General features: G+C 42.0%; 1 protein-coding gene across 4 annotated transcripts; it reads left to right on the top strand.

The window, feature by feature from the left end:
- Positions 1–1,709: 1,709 nt before the first annotated feature.
- Positions 1,710–14,697, top strand: slc25a39 (solute carrier family 25 member 39). Of its 4 annotated transcripts, NM_001083349.1 has the most exons (13): positions 1,786–1,834; positions 5,675–5,750; positions 6,105–6,203; positions 6,322–6,381; positions 6,645–6,695; positions 7,572–7,681; positions 7,938–8,005; positions 9,802–9,926; positions 10,015–10,188; positions 11,020–11,129; positions 11,421–11,496; positions 12,215–12,298; positions 12,388–12,540. In NM_001083349.1, the coding sequence occupies exons 3-13, from the start codon at positions 6,107–6,109 to the stop codon at positions 12,501–12,503; spliced, it is 1,071 nt and encodes a 356-aa protein (NP_001076818.1). In that variant the 5' UTR covers positions 1,786–1,834; positions 5,675–5,750; positions 6,105–6,106; the 3' UTR covers positions 12,504–12,540. The 4 variants fall into 4 exon arrangements, with proteins under 4 accessions (XP_012827167.1, XP_012827168.1, XP_012827169.1 ...); XM_012971713.3 differs by having other exon boundaries at positions 1,710–1,834; positions 5,675–6,203; positions 12,388–14,697; XM_012971714.3 differs by lacking the exon at positions 6,645–6,695 and having other exon boundaries at positions 1,710–1,834; positions 12,388–14,697.
- The last annotated feature ends 5,307 nt before the right edge of the window (positions 14,698–20,004 follow it).

Consider the following 20,004-nt stretch of genomic DNA (forward strand, 5'->3'; position numbering starts at 1 on the left):
TATGGTAAAACAAATTGTGTGTGGAAAAAGTCTATTCAGGCAGCCGTGGATACTTTCCAGCTAAAGCTGGTGGGGGAGATAAGGGGTAGGGTGGGGGTACTGGGGGCCTCCATGATTGGCCCTTGCACAATACAACAGGTTTTTCAGCACTGATGGGGTGGCCAGATCTCTGGTGCCTAGGGTGGCACCGAAGGAAATTACAGTGCTGCTTATCTGTATTCCAAAGCCAGGGTGACCAAATTTTACCCTTCATCAAAGAGCAGCACTGGGCACAGGGTAAGCAGGGGTACATACCTTAATTACATCTTTCTCCAAGAATATGTACAGCCCTTACCTGCATCCCCATATCACTGGTTACAAGTAGGTTGCCAACTGTACGACTGAAAAAATTAACAATAAATATAAAAACTCCCCCATGTTTGGATACCCCAAATTAAGTACCTCCCAATGATTACAGTGCAACAAAGCCACTCTGCACTCCATAATGTGTCACAAAAGCTAAATATATACTGGGGGCCATAAAGTCCCTTTGCAGAACATGAGCCTGAAAACAAACTTTGCTTTTACAGGGTAATTTACAGAGCACAGCAAGTACATTAAATATATTCACGATTCCATGAATTCTGGGTGTTCCTATTTATCTCAGTAGGAACCTGCTTGGCATCTTGGCATCTGACTCATATCATGGCAAAACAACTAAAATATAAACTTAATTTAGGTTGGGAAGCAACGACTGCAGAAAATTCAGCGGGTGGATCCCAAGTTCAAAGTAGGAGGCTTGTGAGATGCACGTCACCCTTTGAATTGCTTCCCTGATCCTTTGAAACTTAGTTCCCCCCTCCCAACAATTTTGTGTAAATTGAAGCTTTAGGAGGTAGGACTGAGCCCCAACGTGAGGGAAGAAAATGGAGCTTGTGGCTGTTTTTGTTTTTATCCCTTACATTGGAATCAAGCCTAATTTTACCAGCCAGGCTGTAGAAAGACGTCAACCAACTACATATCAAAAGGGAGATTATGATCCACTCCTGCTCTTTCTGAGACTTTATTCCATGTTACCATTTAGTGTAAAGTGGAATTTAGGTTTATTAAGATTTAGAACTTTATCTCTCTCATAACATGGATTTGGTTGATGCCTCTACAGTAGGGTTGCCTCCTTTGTTGGGTTATAAACACAGATGACACCGCCGCCACCATAACGCAAACCCTCAATGCCATCATGTAACATTTCTGGCAGATGATGATGTCACGGACAGGGTTATTGTGTCGCTGTTGAAAACAGGGGAGAAGGTTTTGACCCCGACAGCCCCTTGAAAAACTGGGCTATCCTGGTCACACAGGACAGCCCTACTGTGCAGACTTATAAAATACTAGCTAGGTGGCAACCCTACCAACAGCCTTAAGCTGTCACAAAATATTGAAACTTGGAATTTAACCAGGGGGCTATATGCTGGATATTCTACATTTATCCAGAAAGGCTCTAAAACTGGCACACATGAAGGCCAGGAAACATGCCCTCTCTATCCAACCCCAGCAATGACTCCCTCTCTGCTGTTCCTTTATATGCATCCATTTTATTATTTTCATATTGGCCTGAGGTAGAAATTCACACACACACACAATGTTTATCTCCCCGCAGCTGCGCACTTCCCTCCCGCCCCGGAGAACGCTGGGAAACTGGGCGGTGTTTCCTATGGGTCTGGGCGTGTCTTTAACGTTGACTGACATGTTGTTTGTGATCTAAGACCGGTTTATCCCGGCACAGAGCGGTCAGAGAAATGTGGCCCTCAGGAGCGGGGGACCCGGGACCCCAAGCTCCCCAACAGCGGGACCGAGGGTAGGACACCTACATTACCTTCATGTTTTACCTTACAAAGTGATTTTAGGCTACCATTGTGCAGGCACCTATAGACATTTGTTTTTGTGGCTGCTTACTAACATATAGATGTATATAATAATATGTGTTATATCTGTAAGTTGTCATTGTGGAGGTGTGGGTCTCTATTTGAGCAGTCTGTGTCTTTTCTACTTTGTGTATGTTCATTGTTGTGTTACCTTTAGGTGAACTTATTGTGTGTGTGTGAGCAGCATGGCATCTCCCATCTAAGCCTATTGCCTTCTCTTGTGTGTTGTGTGCATGTTATGCTTCTGCTTTGTGTTACTGGGTGGATGTAGTTGTGGTAGTTGATGCAGGTAATAGCTGTTTCCCTTGTTATATGTGTATATGTGCAGCCTGCTACAGTTGTGTGTCTGTGTGTAATACAGGTATGGGACCCATTATCCAGAATGCTGGGGACCTTTGGTTTTCCAGATTAGGAGTCTTTCCGTAATTCGGATCTCCTACCTAAAGTCTGCTAATATAATGATTTAAACAGTAATTACACCCAATAGGATTGTTTTGTCTCCAATAAGGGGTAATTATATCTTAGTTGGGATCAAGTACAGGTACTGTTTTATTATTACAGAGAAAAGGGAATCATTTAACCATTAAATAAACCCAATAGGGCTGTTCTGCCCCCAATAAGGGGTAATTATATCTTAGTTGGGATCAAGTACAGGTACTGTTTTATTATTACAGAGAAAAGGGAATCATTTAACCATGAAATAAACCCAATAGGGCTGTTCTGCCCCAATAAGGGGTAATTATATCTTAGTTGGGATCAAGTACAGGTACTGTTTTATTATTACAGAGAAAAGGGAATCATTTAACCATTAAATAAACCCAATAGGGCTGTTCTGCCCCAATAAGGGGTAATTATATCTTAGTTGGGATCAAGTACAGGTACTGTTTTATTATTACAGAGAAAAAGGAATCATTTAACCATTAAATAAACCCAATAGGGCTGTTCTGCCCCCAATAAGGGGTAATTATATCTTAGTTGCGATCAAGTACAGGTACTGTTTTATTATTACAGAGAAAAGGGAATCATTTAACCATGAAATAAACCCAATAGGACTGTTCTGCCCCCAATAAGGGGTAATTATATCTTAGTTGGCATCATGTATAAGGTTCTGTTTTATTATTAGAGAGAAAAAGAAAATCATTTTAAAAATGTGAATTATTTGATTAAAATGGAGTCTATGGGAGATGGCTTTTCCGTAATTCAGAACTTTCTGGATAAGGGATTTCCAGATAAGGGGTCCAATACCTGTAATACCATGCTGCCATTTGCTTATAGTGTGTGTGTGTGTGTATATATATATATATATATATATATATATATATATATATATATACACTCAGCTACAGTCATTTTGTCTCAGTGGCTGTCACTATTAATTAATACCAGTTGAGTAGTGTTTGTGTGTGGCTAGCAATGACCTATTGGTGTGTTTGTATTGGACAGTGTAGGATACTGTACCATAATGCAGCGGTCTGTTATGTAACTGTGTACTGGTATAGTATATGTTTCTCATGTAAACATGCCATGGTGTAGTAGTGCACTTCTCACTGCCTTTAGTACAGGTATGTGACCTTTTATCCAGAATGCTCGGGACCTGGGGTTTTCCAGATAAGGGGTGTTTGCATAATTCAGATCTCCTACCATAAGTTTGCTAAAAAAATTATTTAAACAGTAATCAAACCAACTAGAATTGCTTTGGCTCCAATAAGGGGTAATTCTATCTTAGTTGGGATCAAGTACAGGTACTGTTTTATTATTACAGAGAAAAGGGAATCATTTAACCATGAAATAAACCCAATAGGGCTGTTCTGCCCCCAATAAGGGGTAATTATATCTTAGTTGGGATCAAGTACAGGTACTGTTTTATTATTACAGAGAAAAGGGAATCATTTAACCATGAAATAAACCCAATAGGACTGTTCTGCCCCCAATAAGGATTAATTATATCTTAGTTGGGATCAAGTGCAGGTACTGTTTTATTATTACAGAGAAAAGGGAATCATTTAACCATTAAATAAACCCAATAGGGCTGTTCTGCCCCCAATAAGGGGTAATTATATCTTAGTTGGGATCAAGTACAGGGACTGTTTTATTATTACAGAGAAAAGGGAATAATTTAACCATTAAATAAACCCAATAGGGCTGTTCTGCCCCCAATAAGGGGTAATTATATCTTAGTTGGGATCAAGTACAGGTACTGTTTTATTATTACAGAGAAAAGGGAATCATTTAACCATGAAATAAACCCAATAGGGCTGTTCTGCCCCCAATAAGGGGTAATTATATCTTAGTTGGGATCAAGTACTGTTTTATTATTACAGAGAAAAATGAAATCATTTTTAAAAATGTGAATTATTTGATTAAAATGGAGTCTATGGGACATGGCCTTTCCATAATTCTGAACTTTCTGGATAGTGGGATAAGGGGTCCAATACCTGTATGACCTTATACATTATATAATGCTTTGCGCCTGGGGTTTTACAGATAAGGGGGTTTTTCTAACATTTGGATCACCGTCTGCTGGAAAACCTTTCAACTGTAAAGAAACCCAACAGCATTGCTTTGCCAGCAGTCCCTCTGTGTGTATATTTTCTGTAGCAGTTCAGATGTGTGTGCCTTCTACAGTGTTTGTGTGCATGACTTGTGTATATTTCCATATGTAATAGGGAAAAAAGGACTGTGTATTCCCATAATTCAGTGTAGCTGCTGCTGTACTAAAACTCCCAGCATCCATGAGTAGGGCTATTAGGGTGGCTAAAGCCAGCTCAACACTTGAGGATTGGATGATGTTGTTACCTCTTTTCCCTGGAGTAAATTACCAATTCTGTTTATTAACAGAAAAAATTGTGACCAAATTGTTTGGTTTTATAGGTCTAGTAGTTTAATTTTAAATATTTCCTATTTTATTGCACCTTCCTGGGTTCTTTTTGCTGGCAGATACAATAGATGTTTTTGGGTTTTTTTTAAAAGGGCTAGTAAGAGACAGACTGGAATTGCTTTCAGTTACAAAACATTTGAAATCCACTGAAAATATGAATGGCTATGTATCAGCAAGTTATGTATTATATTAGCAAATGTTATTTTTGGGTTAATGTCTCCTTTACGATTTCAGTGGCAGTGACCATGAGAGAGTCGTTATACCTTTGGAGGAGGCATTGTGATTGTTTATCTTATTCATAGCCACTATGTAAACTCCTAGAGATTGGCTACACAAACTTTCTGCCTTTGAGGTGGGGGAGTAAAGCCTTGTGGGTATAGCGCCACACAGTGTTCAGCAGCTCTCAGTGCAACAGCATACTTATATTTTACAGGATAATATAACTTTTTTAAATTTTACATGCAAATACTGATTTCATACAAATAATGACAGATACAGGATGAAGAGGTATTGGAGTGTTTCTTTACGGGCTGAAATGGAGAAATGGTACAGGTGCCAGTGCCCTAAAGGGCAAGTAAAGTGTTAATAGCCATTTGTTATGCAGACTAGCCCCCGTTCCCCCTGTTGACCCCAGTTATCAGTACTGAGCCTCACTAATGCTCATTAGGGTTTTTTAATGGTACAATCAAGTACCAGAGCAGCAGTAGCTGAGTTAATTGTATTAACAAAGTAAGTGACTGGACTGCATTAGTAAAGGCTGTTAACTCTTTGGCTTTGCTTGTCCTTTCAATATTATTGCTGTATTTGCACGCATATATTAAAAATGAGTGTTGGGTCTTATATTATTGTATGTACTTAATATGCATTCAGTCACACAGATCTGTTTGCCTGGCAGGTTCCCTGGGAATGTGGTTTGTTGCCACCTGGCATCCAAAAGAATGGAGATTTGAGGCCTCTTTCATCAGGCACAGGTAATGGCCGTACCCTTGCGCTCTAAGTCACTGTACAAGGAGGATATTGCAGTTCATACACTGGGCACAATTTTGCTAGTGTAACCTTGTTATCGAGGGGCCAGATACACCACGCCTGCTTTAGGGAGGGTAAAGATAATAGAGACGGGCGGGGATTGCTGTATGTTCGGGTGGGAGCAGTGTGGGTAATGTATGTTACACAATATTTGTTTGCCCCGAATTCCCTTTTCTTTGCTCTTTTTTTCTCTCTACGTTGTCTTTCTTCTGCTTGCACTTTCCCTTCTTTTTCCTGTCCCACTTGTCCCCGTCCCCCCCCTCCCCCTTCATTATTTCCAACTTCTTTGTGCCTTACAGGTATGGCTGCAGAGGAATCCAGCTCATCCCCAGGTGGGATCACTCCCCTGCAGCAGATTCTGGCCTCTGGTACTGGAGCTCTCCTCACCTCCCTCTTTGGTACGGCAGAGGGGCTTGGAGTACCTGGAGGGTAGGGAGGAGATCGGGTGGGGGGTTTACCTAACCTTTACAGGTGACCTGTCTAACAAGCCTCCCTTCATTCTTATTATATCTGCAGTGACCCCTCTGGATGTTGTGAAGATCAGATTGCAGGCACAGAGGAAACCCCTCTCTAAAGGTAAAATGTGCTTTGATCCCACTATCCCCTTGCTTTGCATTCTGCTTGCCTCTAGGTGTCGGCTTCATCTATTTTTGGCTTGGAGTATAGTATTAAGCGTTTCTGCACAGTGTCTACTGCTGAGCACTACAGCATTGTTTGTCTGCCTGCCATACATACATGTGCGTGCTAGAGATTCTGTATATTTACATGAGTGTGTACATTCTGATGTAAATTCCTCACATGCTGCTCTCTTTCCCTAATATTTTCCTGTTGTGTTGCAGTTTTGTCTGTAAAGCCTCTTCCCTGGGCACTTCCCATGCGCCATCCCAAATGTGAGTACACAATGCCCTGCAGATCTTTATTGTTAATAAAGAATCTTTGTTGGCCACCCACTCGCCCAAAATGTGTACATTATATGCTTGTCATTTTGCATTACTTTCTGTTCCCATACATGTTGCCCTCCCCCATGTATAAGCTCTGGGCTCTGTCGCTAAGATGTAACAGTGACAGTCATACCAGGCTATTCTGCAAAAGAACAGACTGGTTAGTCTATTAGTAGTGGTGCTAAATTACACCAGTATTGTTATCCATAGCAACATGTCTACATTTAGTTCTGATCAGTCTACTAAAAGTTAGAAAATGTAAATAATGCAATTTAGTACCTATATTTGTATATTTGACTGTGGAGCCATTTACATCTGCTTCTGCACAGTAAGGGCATGCAACATATAGCGTGGCCTTTTCCTGCTCACTGAGATTCTCTTGCACAGTGAGACTGTGGAGCGCCAGTCCTTTCTTAAACAATTATAGTGCAGGGAGCCAGCCATTCCTGAATAGCTTTTTCATGACCCAACAAAGTGCAGCATATCTTGAATCTTGGACCCGTTTTGCATATATATGTTATATTTATTTGTCTTTTTAATGATGTGGTTTATTATCCACCATATATACTATAGTGTAACTTTTCTTAGCATGTCACCTAAAAAAATGCTGATAATTGTGCAATGGCTATATTTTCCAAATGTACCCTTATTATGAATCGCACCCCCTTCAAGTGTTCTGTGTGGCTTCCATCCTTCCCCTTACATAAACTAAATTTCCTTCACTCATTCTCTCTAACATCCCCCTTTCTCCCAATCTTTCTTGTTGTTTAACATTTTGCTGCTGCATCTATGTCACGTTTTCCGCCTCTACCCACCCCACCACAGGGCGCTGCTTCCTCTATTGTAATGGACTGATGGATCATCTTTTCGTGTGCCAACATGCCACGGCTTGCAGCACCTGGTATCGAGCACCAACATACTTTAATGGCACACTGGTAAGGAAACTCTAGAAAGTGGGAGACATAGTGCAAGTAGAAAGACAGGAAGGAAGGGGGTGTGGTTAGAGAGAAGGGAGAGAATTCAGTATATAGCTCTCTTAAATTAAGCCATTACAGCTGTTTATTTTTCTTCTGCAAGCAAAAAAAAACTTGATTACATTTGTCTTTGTAGAGCACAGAACTGTTTCCTTCTATGTACCAGCTCATTCTCTAGTTGACATCTTATTTAATGTGTTACTTTTTTACCCAACAGGATGCATTTGTAAAAATTACACGGCATGAAGGTTTAACATCACTATGGAGTGGACTGCCCCCGACATTGTAAGTAAAGAGATGAGATGCTTGAACCACCTCAGTCCTTCTTATATATGAGGGGTCCCCAACCTTTCTCACTCGTGAGCCTCAGTCAAATGTAAAAAGACTTGGAGAGCAACACAAGCACCATAAAAGTTCATGGAGGAGCCAAATAAGGGCTAAGAGTGGCTATTAGGCAGCCTCTATGCACGCTTACAGGGGGCTTTATTTGGTAGTAAATCTTGTTTTTATTCAACCAAAACTTGCCACCAAGTCAGGAATTCAAAAATAACTACCTGGTTTGGGGCCACTGAGAGCAACATCCAAGGGGTTGGTGAGCAACATGTTGCCCCTGAGCCACTGGTTGGGGATCACTGTTATATATACAGGGAGGTTTATAATATAGCTAAGCACATATTTGGGAAGACCTTATCTTATCATAATAACGTACTTTGCACAACATATGCACCACAAATGTGTATGCTGTCCCAATGGAAACTTTTTATGCCACCGCACATATGTAGTGTGTGAATATGGTGACAGACGTTTGAATGCAAATGGCTTTGCACTTAAATTTATATGTGATAACTGGCTCTAGACTGTTTGTAGCAGGCACTGGGGTTTATAAATGATGTACATATAAGACAACAAGTAACAAAGTGTAAAATCACCCCAATTTAAACAGCATTTTCCTGACATTCACTAATATTCTAGACCTTTGGTTGCAAAATTGAGGGTCTATGTCCCCCCCAGGGGACCCAGCGCAATGGACAATTTGGGTGAAATTTGATGTAAGTGCCTACTTGATCTCCTATTAGTCCACTTTGAAAGTCAACTAGAAATAAGGACTGAACACTAATTTGTCCTTAATATTCTTAAATTTGCTGAATGACTGAAATTTTTTTATCTTGTGAGCCAGTGGGGTTCCCTGACCAGATTTTGAACTATGGGCTTGGATGTTTAACAGTATGTGCAATGCATATTTACAGGAGAACTATACCCCCTGGGCTATAAAAGGCCCCTTAACTAGCCTGCCTTGACCCCCCCTCACCTCTCCCTTATCGCATAGTTTCTAACTTTTAAAACTCCCTATCGCTAACCCCAAGCTAAAAGAGTAGCGCAGCTGCGCACCTGGCCAACATATTCCCCACAACTGAACAGTCTTCGTGTCTCACCGCCAACACAGACCCTGTTTGCGCATGTGCAGTTGAAGCAGATTTCCTGCTATCCCCAACCGTGCAAGAGCAAGCAGAGTCCATGTTGGCAGTGAGACACGAAGACTGTTCAGTTGCAGGGAAGATGTCGGGCAGGTTCACAGCTGCTATAGTGACAGTTTTAAAAGTTAGAAACTATGCGATAAGGGAAAGGTGACCTGGGTCAAGGAAGTGCTAGTTAAGGGGGCCTTTATAGCTGGGGGGTATAGTTCTCCTTTAAGGCTGATGGCACAGGGTGTATGGTCTGCTTTACGTTTTGTACACAGGTGGAGAGAAGCGGATCCCTCTCCAATTCACTATTGTGTATAACTCCACTGACAGGCACTGAATGCAGCTACTTGGAGCAAGATCGGCCCAAAAATAAATGTTATTGTGTTTTTTGGGCCAATCTTCACTCCATATAGCTGCACTCAGGCCAATACTGTGCCTGTCAGTAGAACTACACATAGGTGAGAATTCCCAGGAGTGTATTCCCAGCCAAAAAGACTACTATAGTTTTTATATTTCTTTCTCACCAAATCCCATATGGATTGTTCATCGGTAGATAATTACAGGTGGTGTTTGTAACAAAGCCCAACATAGTAAACATATTTTATATTTATTTTATAGAGTGATGGCTGTACCTGCTACCATCATATATTTCACATGTTACGATCAGTTGCGAGATTTCCTTTGTTATGGGCTCGGCTACCATGGCAGCCACATTCCCCTCATAGCTGGAGCTCTTGCTCGCTGTAAGTATATCTGGCAGGATCTGTTATTTCATGGCTTTTTTGCATTCAATTTTGGTGGCAGTCTCAGTCTATTTTTTATTATTTACAGTGGGAGCCGTTACAGTTATTAGCCCACTTGAGCTGATTCGCACTAAGATGCAGTCTCGCCAGCTTTCCTACATGGAGTTGGGTGTCTGTCTGCGGTCTGCAGTTTCTCAGGATGGATGGCTGTCTCTTTGGAAAGGATGGGGACCAACAGTGCTGAGAGATGTCCCATTCTCTGGTAATCAATGACTTATTATTCCCTGCTTTTCAGTAATTCATCTTTACATTTAATCTATTTGATATCGGTTTTTGAAAATAAATTATAATACTCTATGTTGCTTCCAATGTCTGTATGTCAATTTTTACAGTGCTGGCCTTTCAGGCAATTGCAGCCTAACATCCCATAGGCCTCATAGGTTTCATATTTATATTATTAGGTTTCATATTTGATATTTTACTGTTCCTTACTACTCTTCTGTATAACCTTCCCCTATAGCTCCTTCTATTTCTCCATATTAACCATATTAGCCATTCTTATATAATTCCTTCTATTGCTCTATATAACCCACCCTATAATGCCTCCTATTGCCCCATATAACCCTAGCTATAACTTTTCCAGATAACCGTCCTTCCTATAACTCCTCCTATTGCTCCATATAACCCTCCCTATAATTCCTCCTATTGCTCCATATAACCCTCCCTATAACTCCTCCTATTGCTCCATATAACCCTCCCTATAACTCCTCCTATTGCTCCATATAACCCTCCCTATAATTCCTCCTATTGCTCCATATAACCCTCCCTATAACTCCTCCTATTGCTCCATATAACCGTCCTTTTCCTTTATATAACCGTCCCTTGTTACCTCTCCATAATATATTGTCCTAGTGCTCCATTACATGCATGTATGTATATCTATATTTAGTGTTATTTGTATACACAACACTGTACATTTTAGACCTTTGTGCTGTTTTTTTTAAGTCACTGATATCCACTGTCTATATTTTCACACAAGCAGCATGTTTAATGTTATTTTCTATTTGTTTATTATTATTTTTTCTCTCTTTAGCTCTGTACTGGTTTAATTATGAACTTGTGAAGAAGAAGATGAGCAACACCAAAGCAGCTGTAGAGAGCCCCTTCCTAGTCAGCTTCAGCGCTGGTGCTGTGTCTGGAGCGGTGAGTTACTCTGCCATTCCTATTGCTTCCATTATCTGTAACTCCCTATTCTATGTTGTAATTCTCTTAATGTTGAAGGTGCTTCTCAATCACAGATGTTTTCCCTCTCATGTGGTTTACATTGTCACCTATTTCTCCACCCAGAAAAGAAGACTAAATAACATATATATATATATACACATATATATATATATATATATATATATATATATATATATACATACATATACCCAGTCTTCCTATTTTATATTGCCCCACTTCCTGATGTTTGACTTGCTCGTTTCTCCCTAGGTTGCTGCAGTACTTACTCTGCCATTTGATGTAGTGAAGACCCAGAGACAGATTGAGTTGGGAAACCTGGAACTAGGTGAGTAGGAATGGGAAAGCACCTGCCTAGTAGAATCTTGGTCTCTCATTTGGCAAGGATGTGTTCTTCAGCCATGTTTGTAACACATCTTTCTCTCAGTGTAGACTTCAAAGTGCCATATTGTTCACTGGATGCAGGATACGGGAAACACTAGGTTGCATTTATGCCCCCTTCTTTTGTCTATTGTAAAAGAGAAGAGCCATTAGTATTAGTATCATATTATCATGCTTAGATTTTTAGGACCAGTTATTTGCTCGGCCAGTGTAAGAGTTAGCAAATGTGACTTCTCCATCTGTGTCCCATACAGACATTGGCCATTTACACCAGCTTTATTGTAGAGATGTTGCTGAATTGATGGGTCAGTCAGTACTGCAGAGAACCTGTTTGAGGGAACTGCAAGAATTACATACTGAGAATGTTAATAGTGCTCTACAAAAGAATCCCATATAAGGCTGGAGTACCTGCTGCTTCAAAGTAGGACAGTGATAGGCTAGGGATTCCAGATTTCAAAATTGAGGAAAATGTGTAATAAATGAATGGTGCAATGGCAATCAGGGCAGCCCTTCTTGCTAGAAATTCTAGATGTATCCCTGAATGTTTTATAAAGGGCCCGCGTTTCCTGCTCTGCTTGGCGAAGAGTTGTTTTGTCACATATTTGTACATAAATGAGCACAGATCCACTGGTTTATTTTACCCTGTATTTCTGTTAACATGCTAGGTCCATCCAGAAAACAGAGATCTTCCACCTGGGGGGCCATGCGTAGAATTCGAGCAGAATCTGGAACTAGAGGCCTGTTTGCAGGTAAACACCCTTGCTTTAACTTTCAGCTTTTATTCTTCTTTCTGCATGTTCTTTCAGTGTACTAACTTGTTTCTTACACATTCTGGCAGGTTTTCTCCCGCGAGTCATTAAAGTTGCTCCTGCCTGCGCCATAATGATCAGCTCATATGAGTTTGGAAAGAACTTCTTCCAACAACAGAACAAGATAAAACAACAAAACGTATGAGAGGAAACATTTGAATTTTAACATTTAAAAAAAAAAAGAAAAAAAATCAAAGAAAGAAACAAACAAACAACCCTCCTACACAGCACAACCTCTGTAATCTTAAAGGTGCATCAAATCTTGACATACATCTACTGCATGATCCTGAAAAGAATACAGAGAGACCTGCTATTTATGTTGAAATAACCGGTGGAGAGCTATGAACCTAGAATTAAGGTTTGAGGACATAAAGCCATGGTCTATAGAATATTGACAGAGCATACAAATGAAACAGCAGTGAGATAATAGTCTGTTATGTGATTGTAAGTTATTAAAGGGGCTGATCAACTTTTATTACAATGTAGACAATTTGCAATTGGTTTTCATTTTTTATTTGTGGTTGAGATTGGAATATGAATAGGAGGGGGCCCAGAAGGAAAGTCATGGAATAAAAGTTGTAAGCTCACAGAGCAGTAGTTTTTTAGATGATGGGGTGTGTGACCCCCCTGTTAAAAAGCTGGAAAGAGAACGGGAATAATTCAAAAACTGTAAAAAATAAATAATGAAGTCCAATTGCAAAGTTGCTAGGAACAGGACATTCTATAACTTTAAATGAATCACCCCTTTAAGAAACTGAAGCTTCTGAAAGGGGAGGAAGTAGGCTGCAATAGCCCAGTTGTAAACAGTGCTGGGAGAAGTGGTTACTCACTGTAGCCCCCTGGTCTGTAATTAGAATATCTCCTCATTATTTTTTTTGTAGATCTAAGGCTCTAGGGTTTAGAAATTGATTTCTGTCCATGTCAGGAAGATGATTTGCGCAGATCAAGCCAGATTAGATCTGCTTTTAATCATATTCTGTCATTTACATGGTCCATTGTTGGACTAAGGATAGAAAGGAGTTTGTGAACTTTGGACCAGCAGTGCTTGTCACTGAACATTATCACATGCCATTCTAATGTGAGCCCATCGGCTCTGTTCCTCAGCTGCACGGCTGGGACTGTAAGCATCGCTGACTCACGGATGTGCCCAAGGCATAACGTTTGGGCAGAAGTGACCGGCTGCTGCTGCCTGGAACTGTATGTTCATCTTCACTGCCCATTCCTATAAACATGTTCATCTTCACTGCCCATTCCTATAAACATGTTCATCTTCACTGCCCATTCCTATAAACATGTTCATCTTCACTGCCCATTCCTATAAACATGTTCATCTTCACTGCCCATTCCTATAAACATGTTCATCTTCACTGCCCATTCCTATAAACATGTTCATCTTCACTGCCCATTCCTATAAACATGTTCATCTTCACTGCCCATTCCTATAAACATGTTCATCTTCACTGCCCATTCCTATAAACATGTTCATCTTCACTGCCCATTCCTATAAACATGTTCATCTTCACTGCCCATTCCTATAAACATGTTCATCTTCACTGCCCATTCCTATAAACATGTTCATCTTCACTGCCCATTCCTATAAACATGTTCATCTTCACTGCCCATTCCTATAAACATGTTCATCTTCACTGCCCATTCCTATAAACATGTTCATCTTCACTGCCCATTCCTATAAACATGTTCATCTTCACTGCCCATTCCTATAAACATTCACAAGTCTTCTGCCATCTTTAGGAAATATAATTTAGGAGTAAACCAGTACCAAACCAAAAGTGTTCATCTCCACTTTACCATAACTGCACAAAATCAGACAATCAGAATATTTATATTAATTATGGCATTATGTTTATATTTTTGAGAACCCCCCCCCCCCACCAATGCACAGCAAGTGTGGCTGCATCCTCAAACGCATGATTTAAAGCAGCTAATACCAATGAACTCTGAAGCAACCATAAGGAAGACACATTGTACAGAAAATCCAGGAAAAACTAGAGGTGTCACGGTGAAATGTGCTGTGCTCAAGACTTCGGGGATGTTATTGGATAAAAAAAATCTGAGAGAGGACTCAAGTCGGAATGTGGATAAGAACAATTTGGGACTGATTTCTGATCCACATTCTTGAAAATAAGTGGCTTTGTTCCACACTGCATCAGGTTAAATGGAACCCTGTATACTGGACATTCTTATGCGGGCAGGGGATTCACATTCAGCCCATGGTTATTATGAGCAACACGCATGTTCACCTGTCCTACAAAGTGCCTGCTCCTTTAAGTTGCAGCTGCCCACATCCTGCCTGGAGGGTATAAATGCACATGGACTACTTCCTTTCTCCAGCTCTTTATTTTGTTATTATTGGATATGTTACAATTTCTCTTTTATGGTGAGATCCCCTCTTCATGGCACCTACCCATGAAGCAGTTTCCAATGCATTGCATTACAGCTGCTGTACACTGCAATAGTCAGCATTTGCAGGTAATAGCTGGGAGTTTGCAGGAAGTGCAGTGCTTTGGGGATGGAGACTCCCCATTTTAAAGATTACCATTAGTATTCTCTGACTTGTAATATCTTCTGTATGTGTGATGTCTGTGTGCCCATGTTGTAAGTAAACACAAGGCTCTGTAGTAGATATTACTTGGGTTATGTAGTACACTATGTTTGCCCAGGAGCCATAGCAACCAGTCAGCAGGTACAATTTCCTGGTCACCTGTTTATTGGTAGCTATGGATTGCTGCTCCTTGGCAAACTTAGTGTCTTTTATTACGTATGGAGGTAAATGTGCAGTTCTCGGCAGGCTCAGGAAGCATGGCACTTATTTACTTTCTTACTGTGTTTTCGGTGACCATCCTTGTCCCTGGGGGGGGGGGGTTAATATGAAGTAATGAGAGACTTCCCAGAGTGAAGAGGTTGTTTTGTCCCTTAAATTGGAAGACTGGATGCACGCTGTTGAGAGTTAAACTGTACTGATCCAGTCATTTGCGGCTTGAGAAATGCATCTGCATCCTGCCCTATGTACAAGTTTCAAAAATGATTTCCCACTGCAATTCCACTTCTGTCACTGTGATTCAATGCTGTTTGCAGCAGGCTTTGTTCTATGGAATTATGTACCATACATGGTCAGTTCTTTCCCTTGTCATAATGGTAATTATAATGGTACTTTAAGTGTTTAGGTGAGGGTATATGGCAGGAATGCCAGAGCGCTGTTCTGTGGGCTGCATACATCTCTCTCTCACTTTCATCTTTCTTTATGTCTTTTTTAGAACCTCCATTTGATTCTCAAATGCAGTCCCCCAGTTGTTTTAAACAGTTCCCTATCTCTTTACTTGAGTTATCCTCCCTTTAAGGAGGATTTACTTGATACCCTGGGCCAGTGCCCCTGTTTGTAAAAAACAGCACAAGCAGGGCTACATGCGAATAAGCGATCCTCTTCCTTCTTTCTTGCAACACGTGCAGTAGAGTGCAAAGCCAAACTTAGAAAAGCTTTTTCACACAAATGCACATGTTGGCTCAGCATCACAAAGAAAGAAGACGGAAGGAAGAGGATCGCTAACTTGCATTTACCCCAGGGCAGTGCGGTTTTCTGCTAACATGAGCGCTGGCCTGGGGTATAAGGTAAGTGATTACAATCACTGGGGGTACCTGGCATTTTGTACCTATTCTTTAACCTGGCCCTCTGTGGAATTTACGTTGGAAATGCCAAGCTAATGGTATAACGTCACTTGGACTCGATGCCTGTTGGAGTCAATAAACAAACCTGGCAATGCTGTGACTGCAGAGCAGTTGTTACCTGAGTAAATGAGAGAGGGCACAGAGCATTTTAAAACTGCCTATGAACCGGCAAAGAATGTTGCAACATATCTCTTACAAAACAGCTGGCACCAAAGGCTGCAGCATAACATTCCTGTACAAGATAGGTAGCACAGAGATCTGCACATAGAGCACTTACCAAGCACATAGCCATGGACCAGCAATGCATAAAACAACAATTTTTGTGTAGTGCTGTGATTTGTAACCTGCCCCTACAGTGCTTGGTCAATTCATGTTTGTTTATTTAAGATAAAACCCCAAATTGCACTTCTGTAATATCACTGCCCCTTTGTTGGCAGACTGGTCTGCAACACACAGCCCTAGAGCAACAAAGAACCTCCAAAGGAATAATGCAAACTTGTGAGAAACTGTAGCAGTGGCATATTCTGACAATAAAGCCTGCACTCTGTGCATGTTATACAACTTATTGCCTCCCAGCTCTAATGTTAGTGTGTGTGTGGCACAACGCCAGATCCACAGCAATTGGCTCCAGAGTGTGTGTGATAGCATGACAAATGCATGGATAAAGGGTTGTTGGCACTGTACGCAAAGTGATGCTAATGATCTGTCTATCTGTCCCCATATACGCTGAGATCCGCTCGCTTGGCGGGTGGGTGATATCGGGGAGCATGTAGTTAAAAAAAATAATAATTTGACCGTTTGGCCCTGGGGCCAAAGGATCTAATTATATTGGCGGCAAGGGGCAGTCGGTTCAGGGACCGCATCAACGAGCCGATGCGGTCCTCGATCCAACTGAGTTTTCTAACCTGGTCGATCAATATCTGGCCAATTTCAGACCAGATATCGGTAGGCCAGGCCCCTCATTTCTGCCCCTACACGGGCAGATAAGCTGCCGAATTGGCAGCCACAATCTGCCCGTGTATGGGGACCTTAAGACTTGCCCTCATTGTCCAAATGGCCACTCCACGCAAGCCCTGGCCAAATATGACCCGCCACTACAGCACCTTGGCAGCTCTTGCATTATTGCATTAAATGCTATTGGAAGTTGGCTGGAGCTGCCATACAACCAAACACTGTGTATGCAAAATGGAAAATTACCCTGTTGCTTGAAACAATGTAATATTGCAGGGGTGGGGGGACCCAAGCATTAGCCCACTGGTCACATTGGCACCTGGGAGGAGAGTCCAGCCAACCAGTAGAATGGCACCCTAATGAAAGACCATTGCAACTGCAACAGCAGGTTTAACTTTCCTCCAATAGATATGTATTTCATTGATCCTGGCTGGCTAATTCTTTCCCTATCCATTTCTTTTGATTGGCAGATCCTAAACTTCCTGCATTGCCCTAGGGATGGATGGGTGGGTTTTGTGGGTCCTTGTGCTGGGAAATGTCAGCTGAGTGGAGGGAAATGAAAATAAAGAATCCTGAAGAACCTAAAGAATGATGAACACGAAAGAATATAATTGATTGGGCCTATTTTGAATCCTGGGCTGGGCTGCAGCATCTCTTGTGGCCCTCTGTTCATTGCTATTGGAACTTTGGCTGAGCTGCCATACAGCCAAACACTGTGCAAAACGAACCTGTTTCTTAAAACAATGCAATATGGGGGAGGTAAGTCATAGCCCACCGGTTGAGAGCCCTGCCAACCAATACCATGATGCACCAGTGAAAGAACCATATAACAATGGAGGTTGCAACCTTACAGCCCACCAACAGATGGCGATGTGCTATCCCCAGTGAAACACTAATACACGGACAACCAACAGACCTCTCACATGAAGCACATAAAAATGAGGGTTGCAATCTTCAATCCTGTAAAGGTCCTTCTTGCGAGCAGTGTGGCTCACTAATACTGCACCATTAAAGTTTTATTTGGTCTTCTGCGGGCAACACAGTGGCAGATCAATGAGATGTGAGATCCCTAGGCTACAATTTTCGAAGAATAAAAATTCTAATAGTAATTGAATGGGCCCGTGATCACACTGTACCTCCAAGCCCAGTGCAGCATTGTATGTGGCCACAAAAAAGATTAAGATACCGGGATGAAACCCTCTAAATATTAATGCTAGGGGTCCACTGAACTGTTTGCTGCCCAATGTGCAGGGTTTCAGTACTTGGCATGAAGGGCCCCAAGATGAAGATACCCCAAACACTCTATCATTTCTGCCATTTCAGCTACTGCAAAACCCACACATTTACAGCATTTTATGTGGGGCGAAGCTCCAAAAAAACATACATTCACCCCAGAAAGCCATATATTTTCGGAATTTACACATTTCCCCAAATCTAATATGGGTTTGCCTGTCATTCTACTCCAAACTACCAATCCGCAAAGCGTTCCTGAATTTACAGATTTGGATGATATTTCCAAAAATCACCTCAGCATTTGTTGCTATGGGCACCTTGCTGGAGCTGCCATACAGCCAAATAGAGCCTGTGCAAAATGAACCTGTCGCTTAAAATAATACAATATGGGGGATCCATGCATTAACCCCCCTGCAGGGGCATATTTATAATAAGGCACCCAAGAGCCTGTGCCTAGGGGTGCCTATATTTTCTTTTTAAAAAAAAATTGCTGCCAGTCTCCACCATGGATATCCATATGAAATCTAGCAACCGACCCCGGGGGTCAAAAGCTGTTGTGGGGACCCCTGCGGGGGGGGGCTTGGGGTGGTAACCCCAGTGGGCCCGCACACCCCCAGTCCGACTCTGGCCATAGGGGTGCATGACGTAACGTGCTGCCTAGGAAAACACTGGACCTAAATAAGCCCCTGCGCACCTGTGATCTGGGTTAAGAGCCCTGGCACCCAATTCTATGGCACCTTGATAAAAGATCATTGGCACTGTATGCAACGTGACGACAATGATCTGCCCCAAGTCTTGCCCTCATCTTTCCAAATAGCCACTCCCAAAATCAAAGCCAAAACCAAAGCTCCACTGGTACAGGGACTGATGGGAATGTGATAGGGACCTTAGATTGTAAGCTCCACTGGTACAGGGACTGATGGGAATGTGATAGGGACCTTAGATTGTAAGCTCCACTGGGGCAGGGACTGATGGGAATGTGATAGGGACCTTAGATTGTAAGCTCCACTGGGGCAGGGACTGATGGGAATGTGATAGGGACCTTAGATTGTAAGCTCCACTGGGGCAGGGACTGATGGGAATGTGATAGGGACCTTAGATTGTAAGCTCCACTGGGGCAGGGACTGATGGGAATGTGATAGGGACCTTAGATTGTAAGCTCCACTGGGGCAGGGGCTGATGGGAATGTGATAGGAACCTTAGATTGTAAGCTCTACTGTAACAGGGGCTGATGGGAATGTGATAGGGACCTTAGATTGTAAGCTCCACTGGGGCAGGGACTGATGGGAATGTGATAGGGACCTTAGATTGTAAGCTCCACTGGGGCAGGGACTGATGGGAATGTGATAGGGACCTTAGATTGTAAGCTCTACTGTAACAGGGACTGATGGGAATGTGATAGGGACCTTAGATTGTAAGCTCCACTGGGGCAGGGACTGATGGGAATGTGATAGGAACCTTAGATTGTAAGCTCTACTGTAACAGGGACTGATGGGAATGTGATAGGACCTTAGATTGTAAGCTCCACTGGGCCAGGGACTGATAGGAATGTGATAGGACCTTAGATTGTAAGCTCCACTGGGTCAGGGACTGATGGGAATGTGATAGGGACCTTAGATTGTAAGCTCCACTGGGGCAAGGACTGATGGGAATGTGATAGGGACCTTAGATTGTAAGCTCCACTGGGGCAGGGGCTGATGGGAATGTGATAGGGACCTTAGATTGTAAGCTCCACTGGGGCAGGGACTGATGGGAATGTGATAGGGACCTTAGATTGT

This window comes from Xenopus tropicalis, chromosome 10 (assembly GCF_000004195.4).
Source record: "Xenopus tropicalis strain Nigerian chromosome 10, UCB_Xtro_10.0, whole genome shotgun sequence".
In the NCBI taxonomy this organism is placed as follows: Eukaryota; Metazoa; Chordata; class Amphibia; order Anura; family Pipidae; genus Xenopus; species Xenopus tropicalis.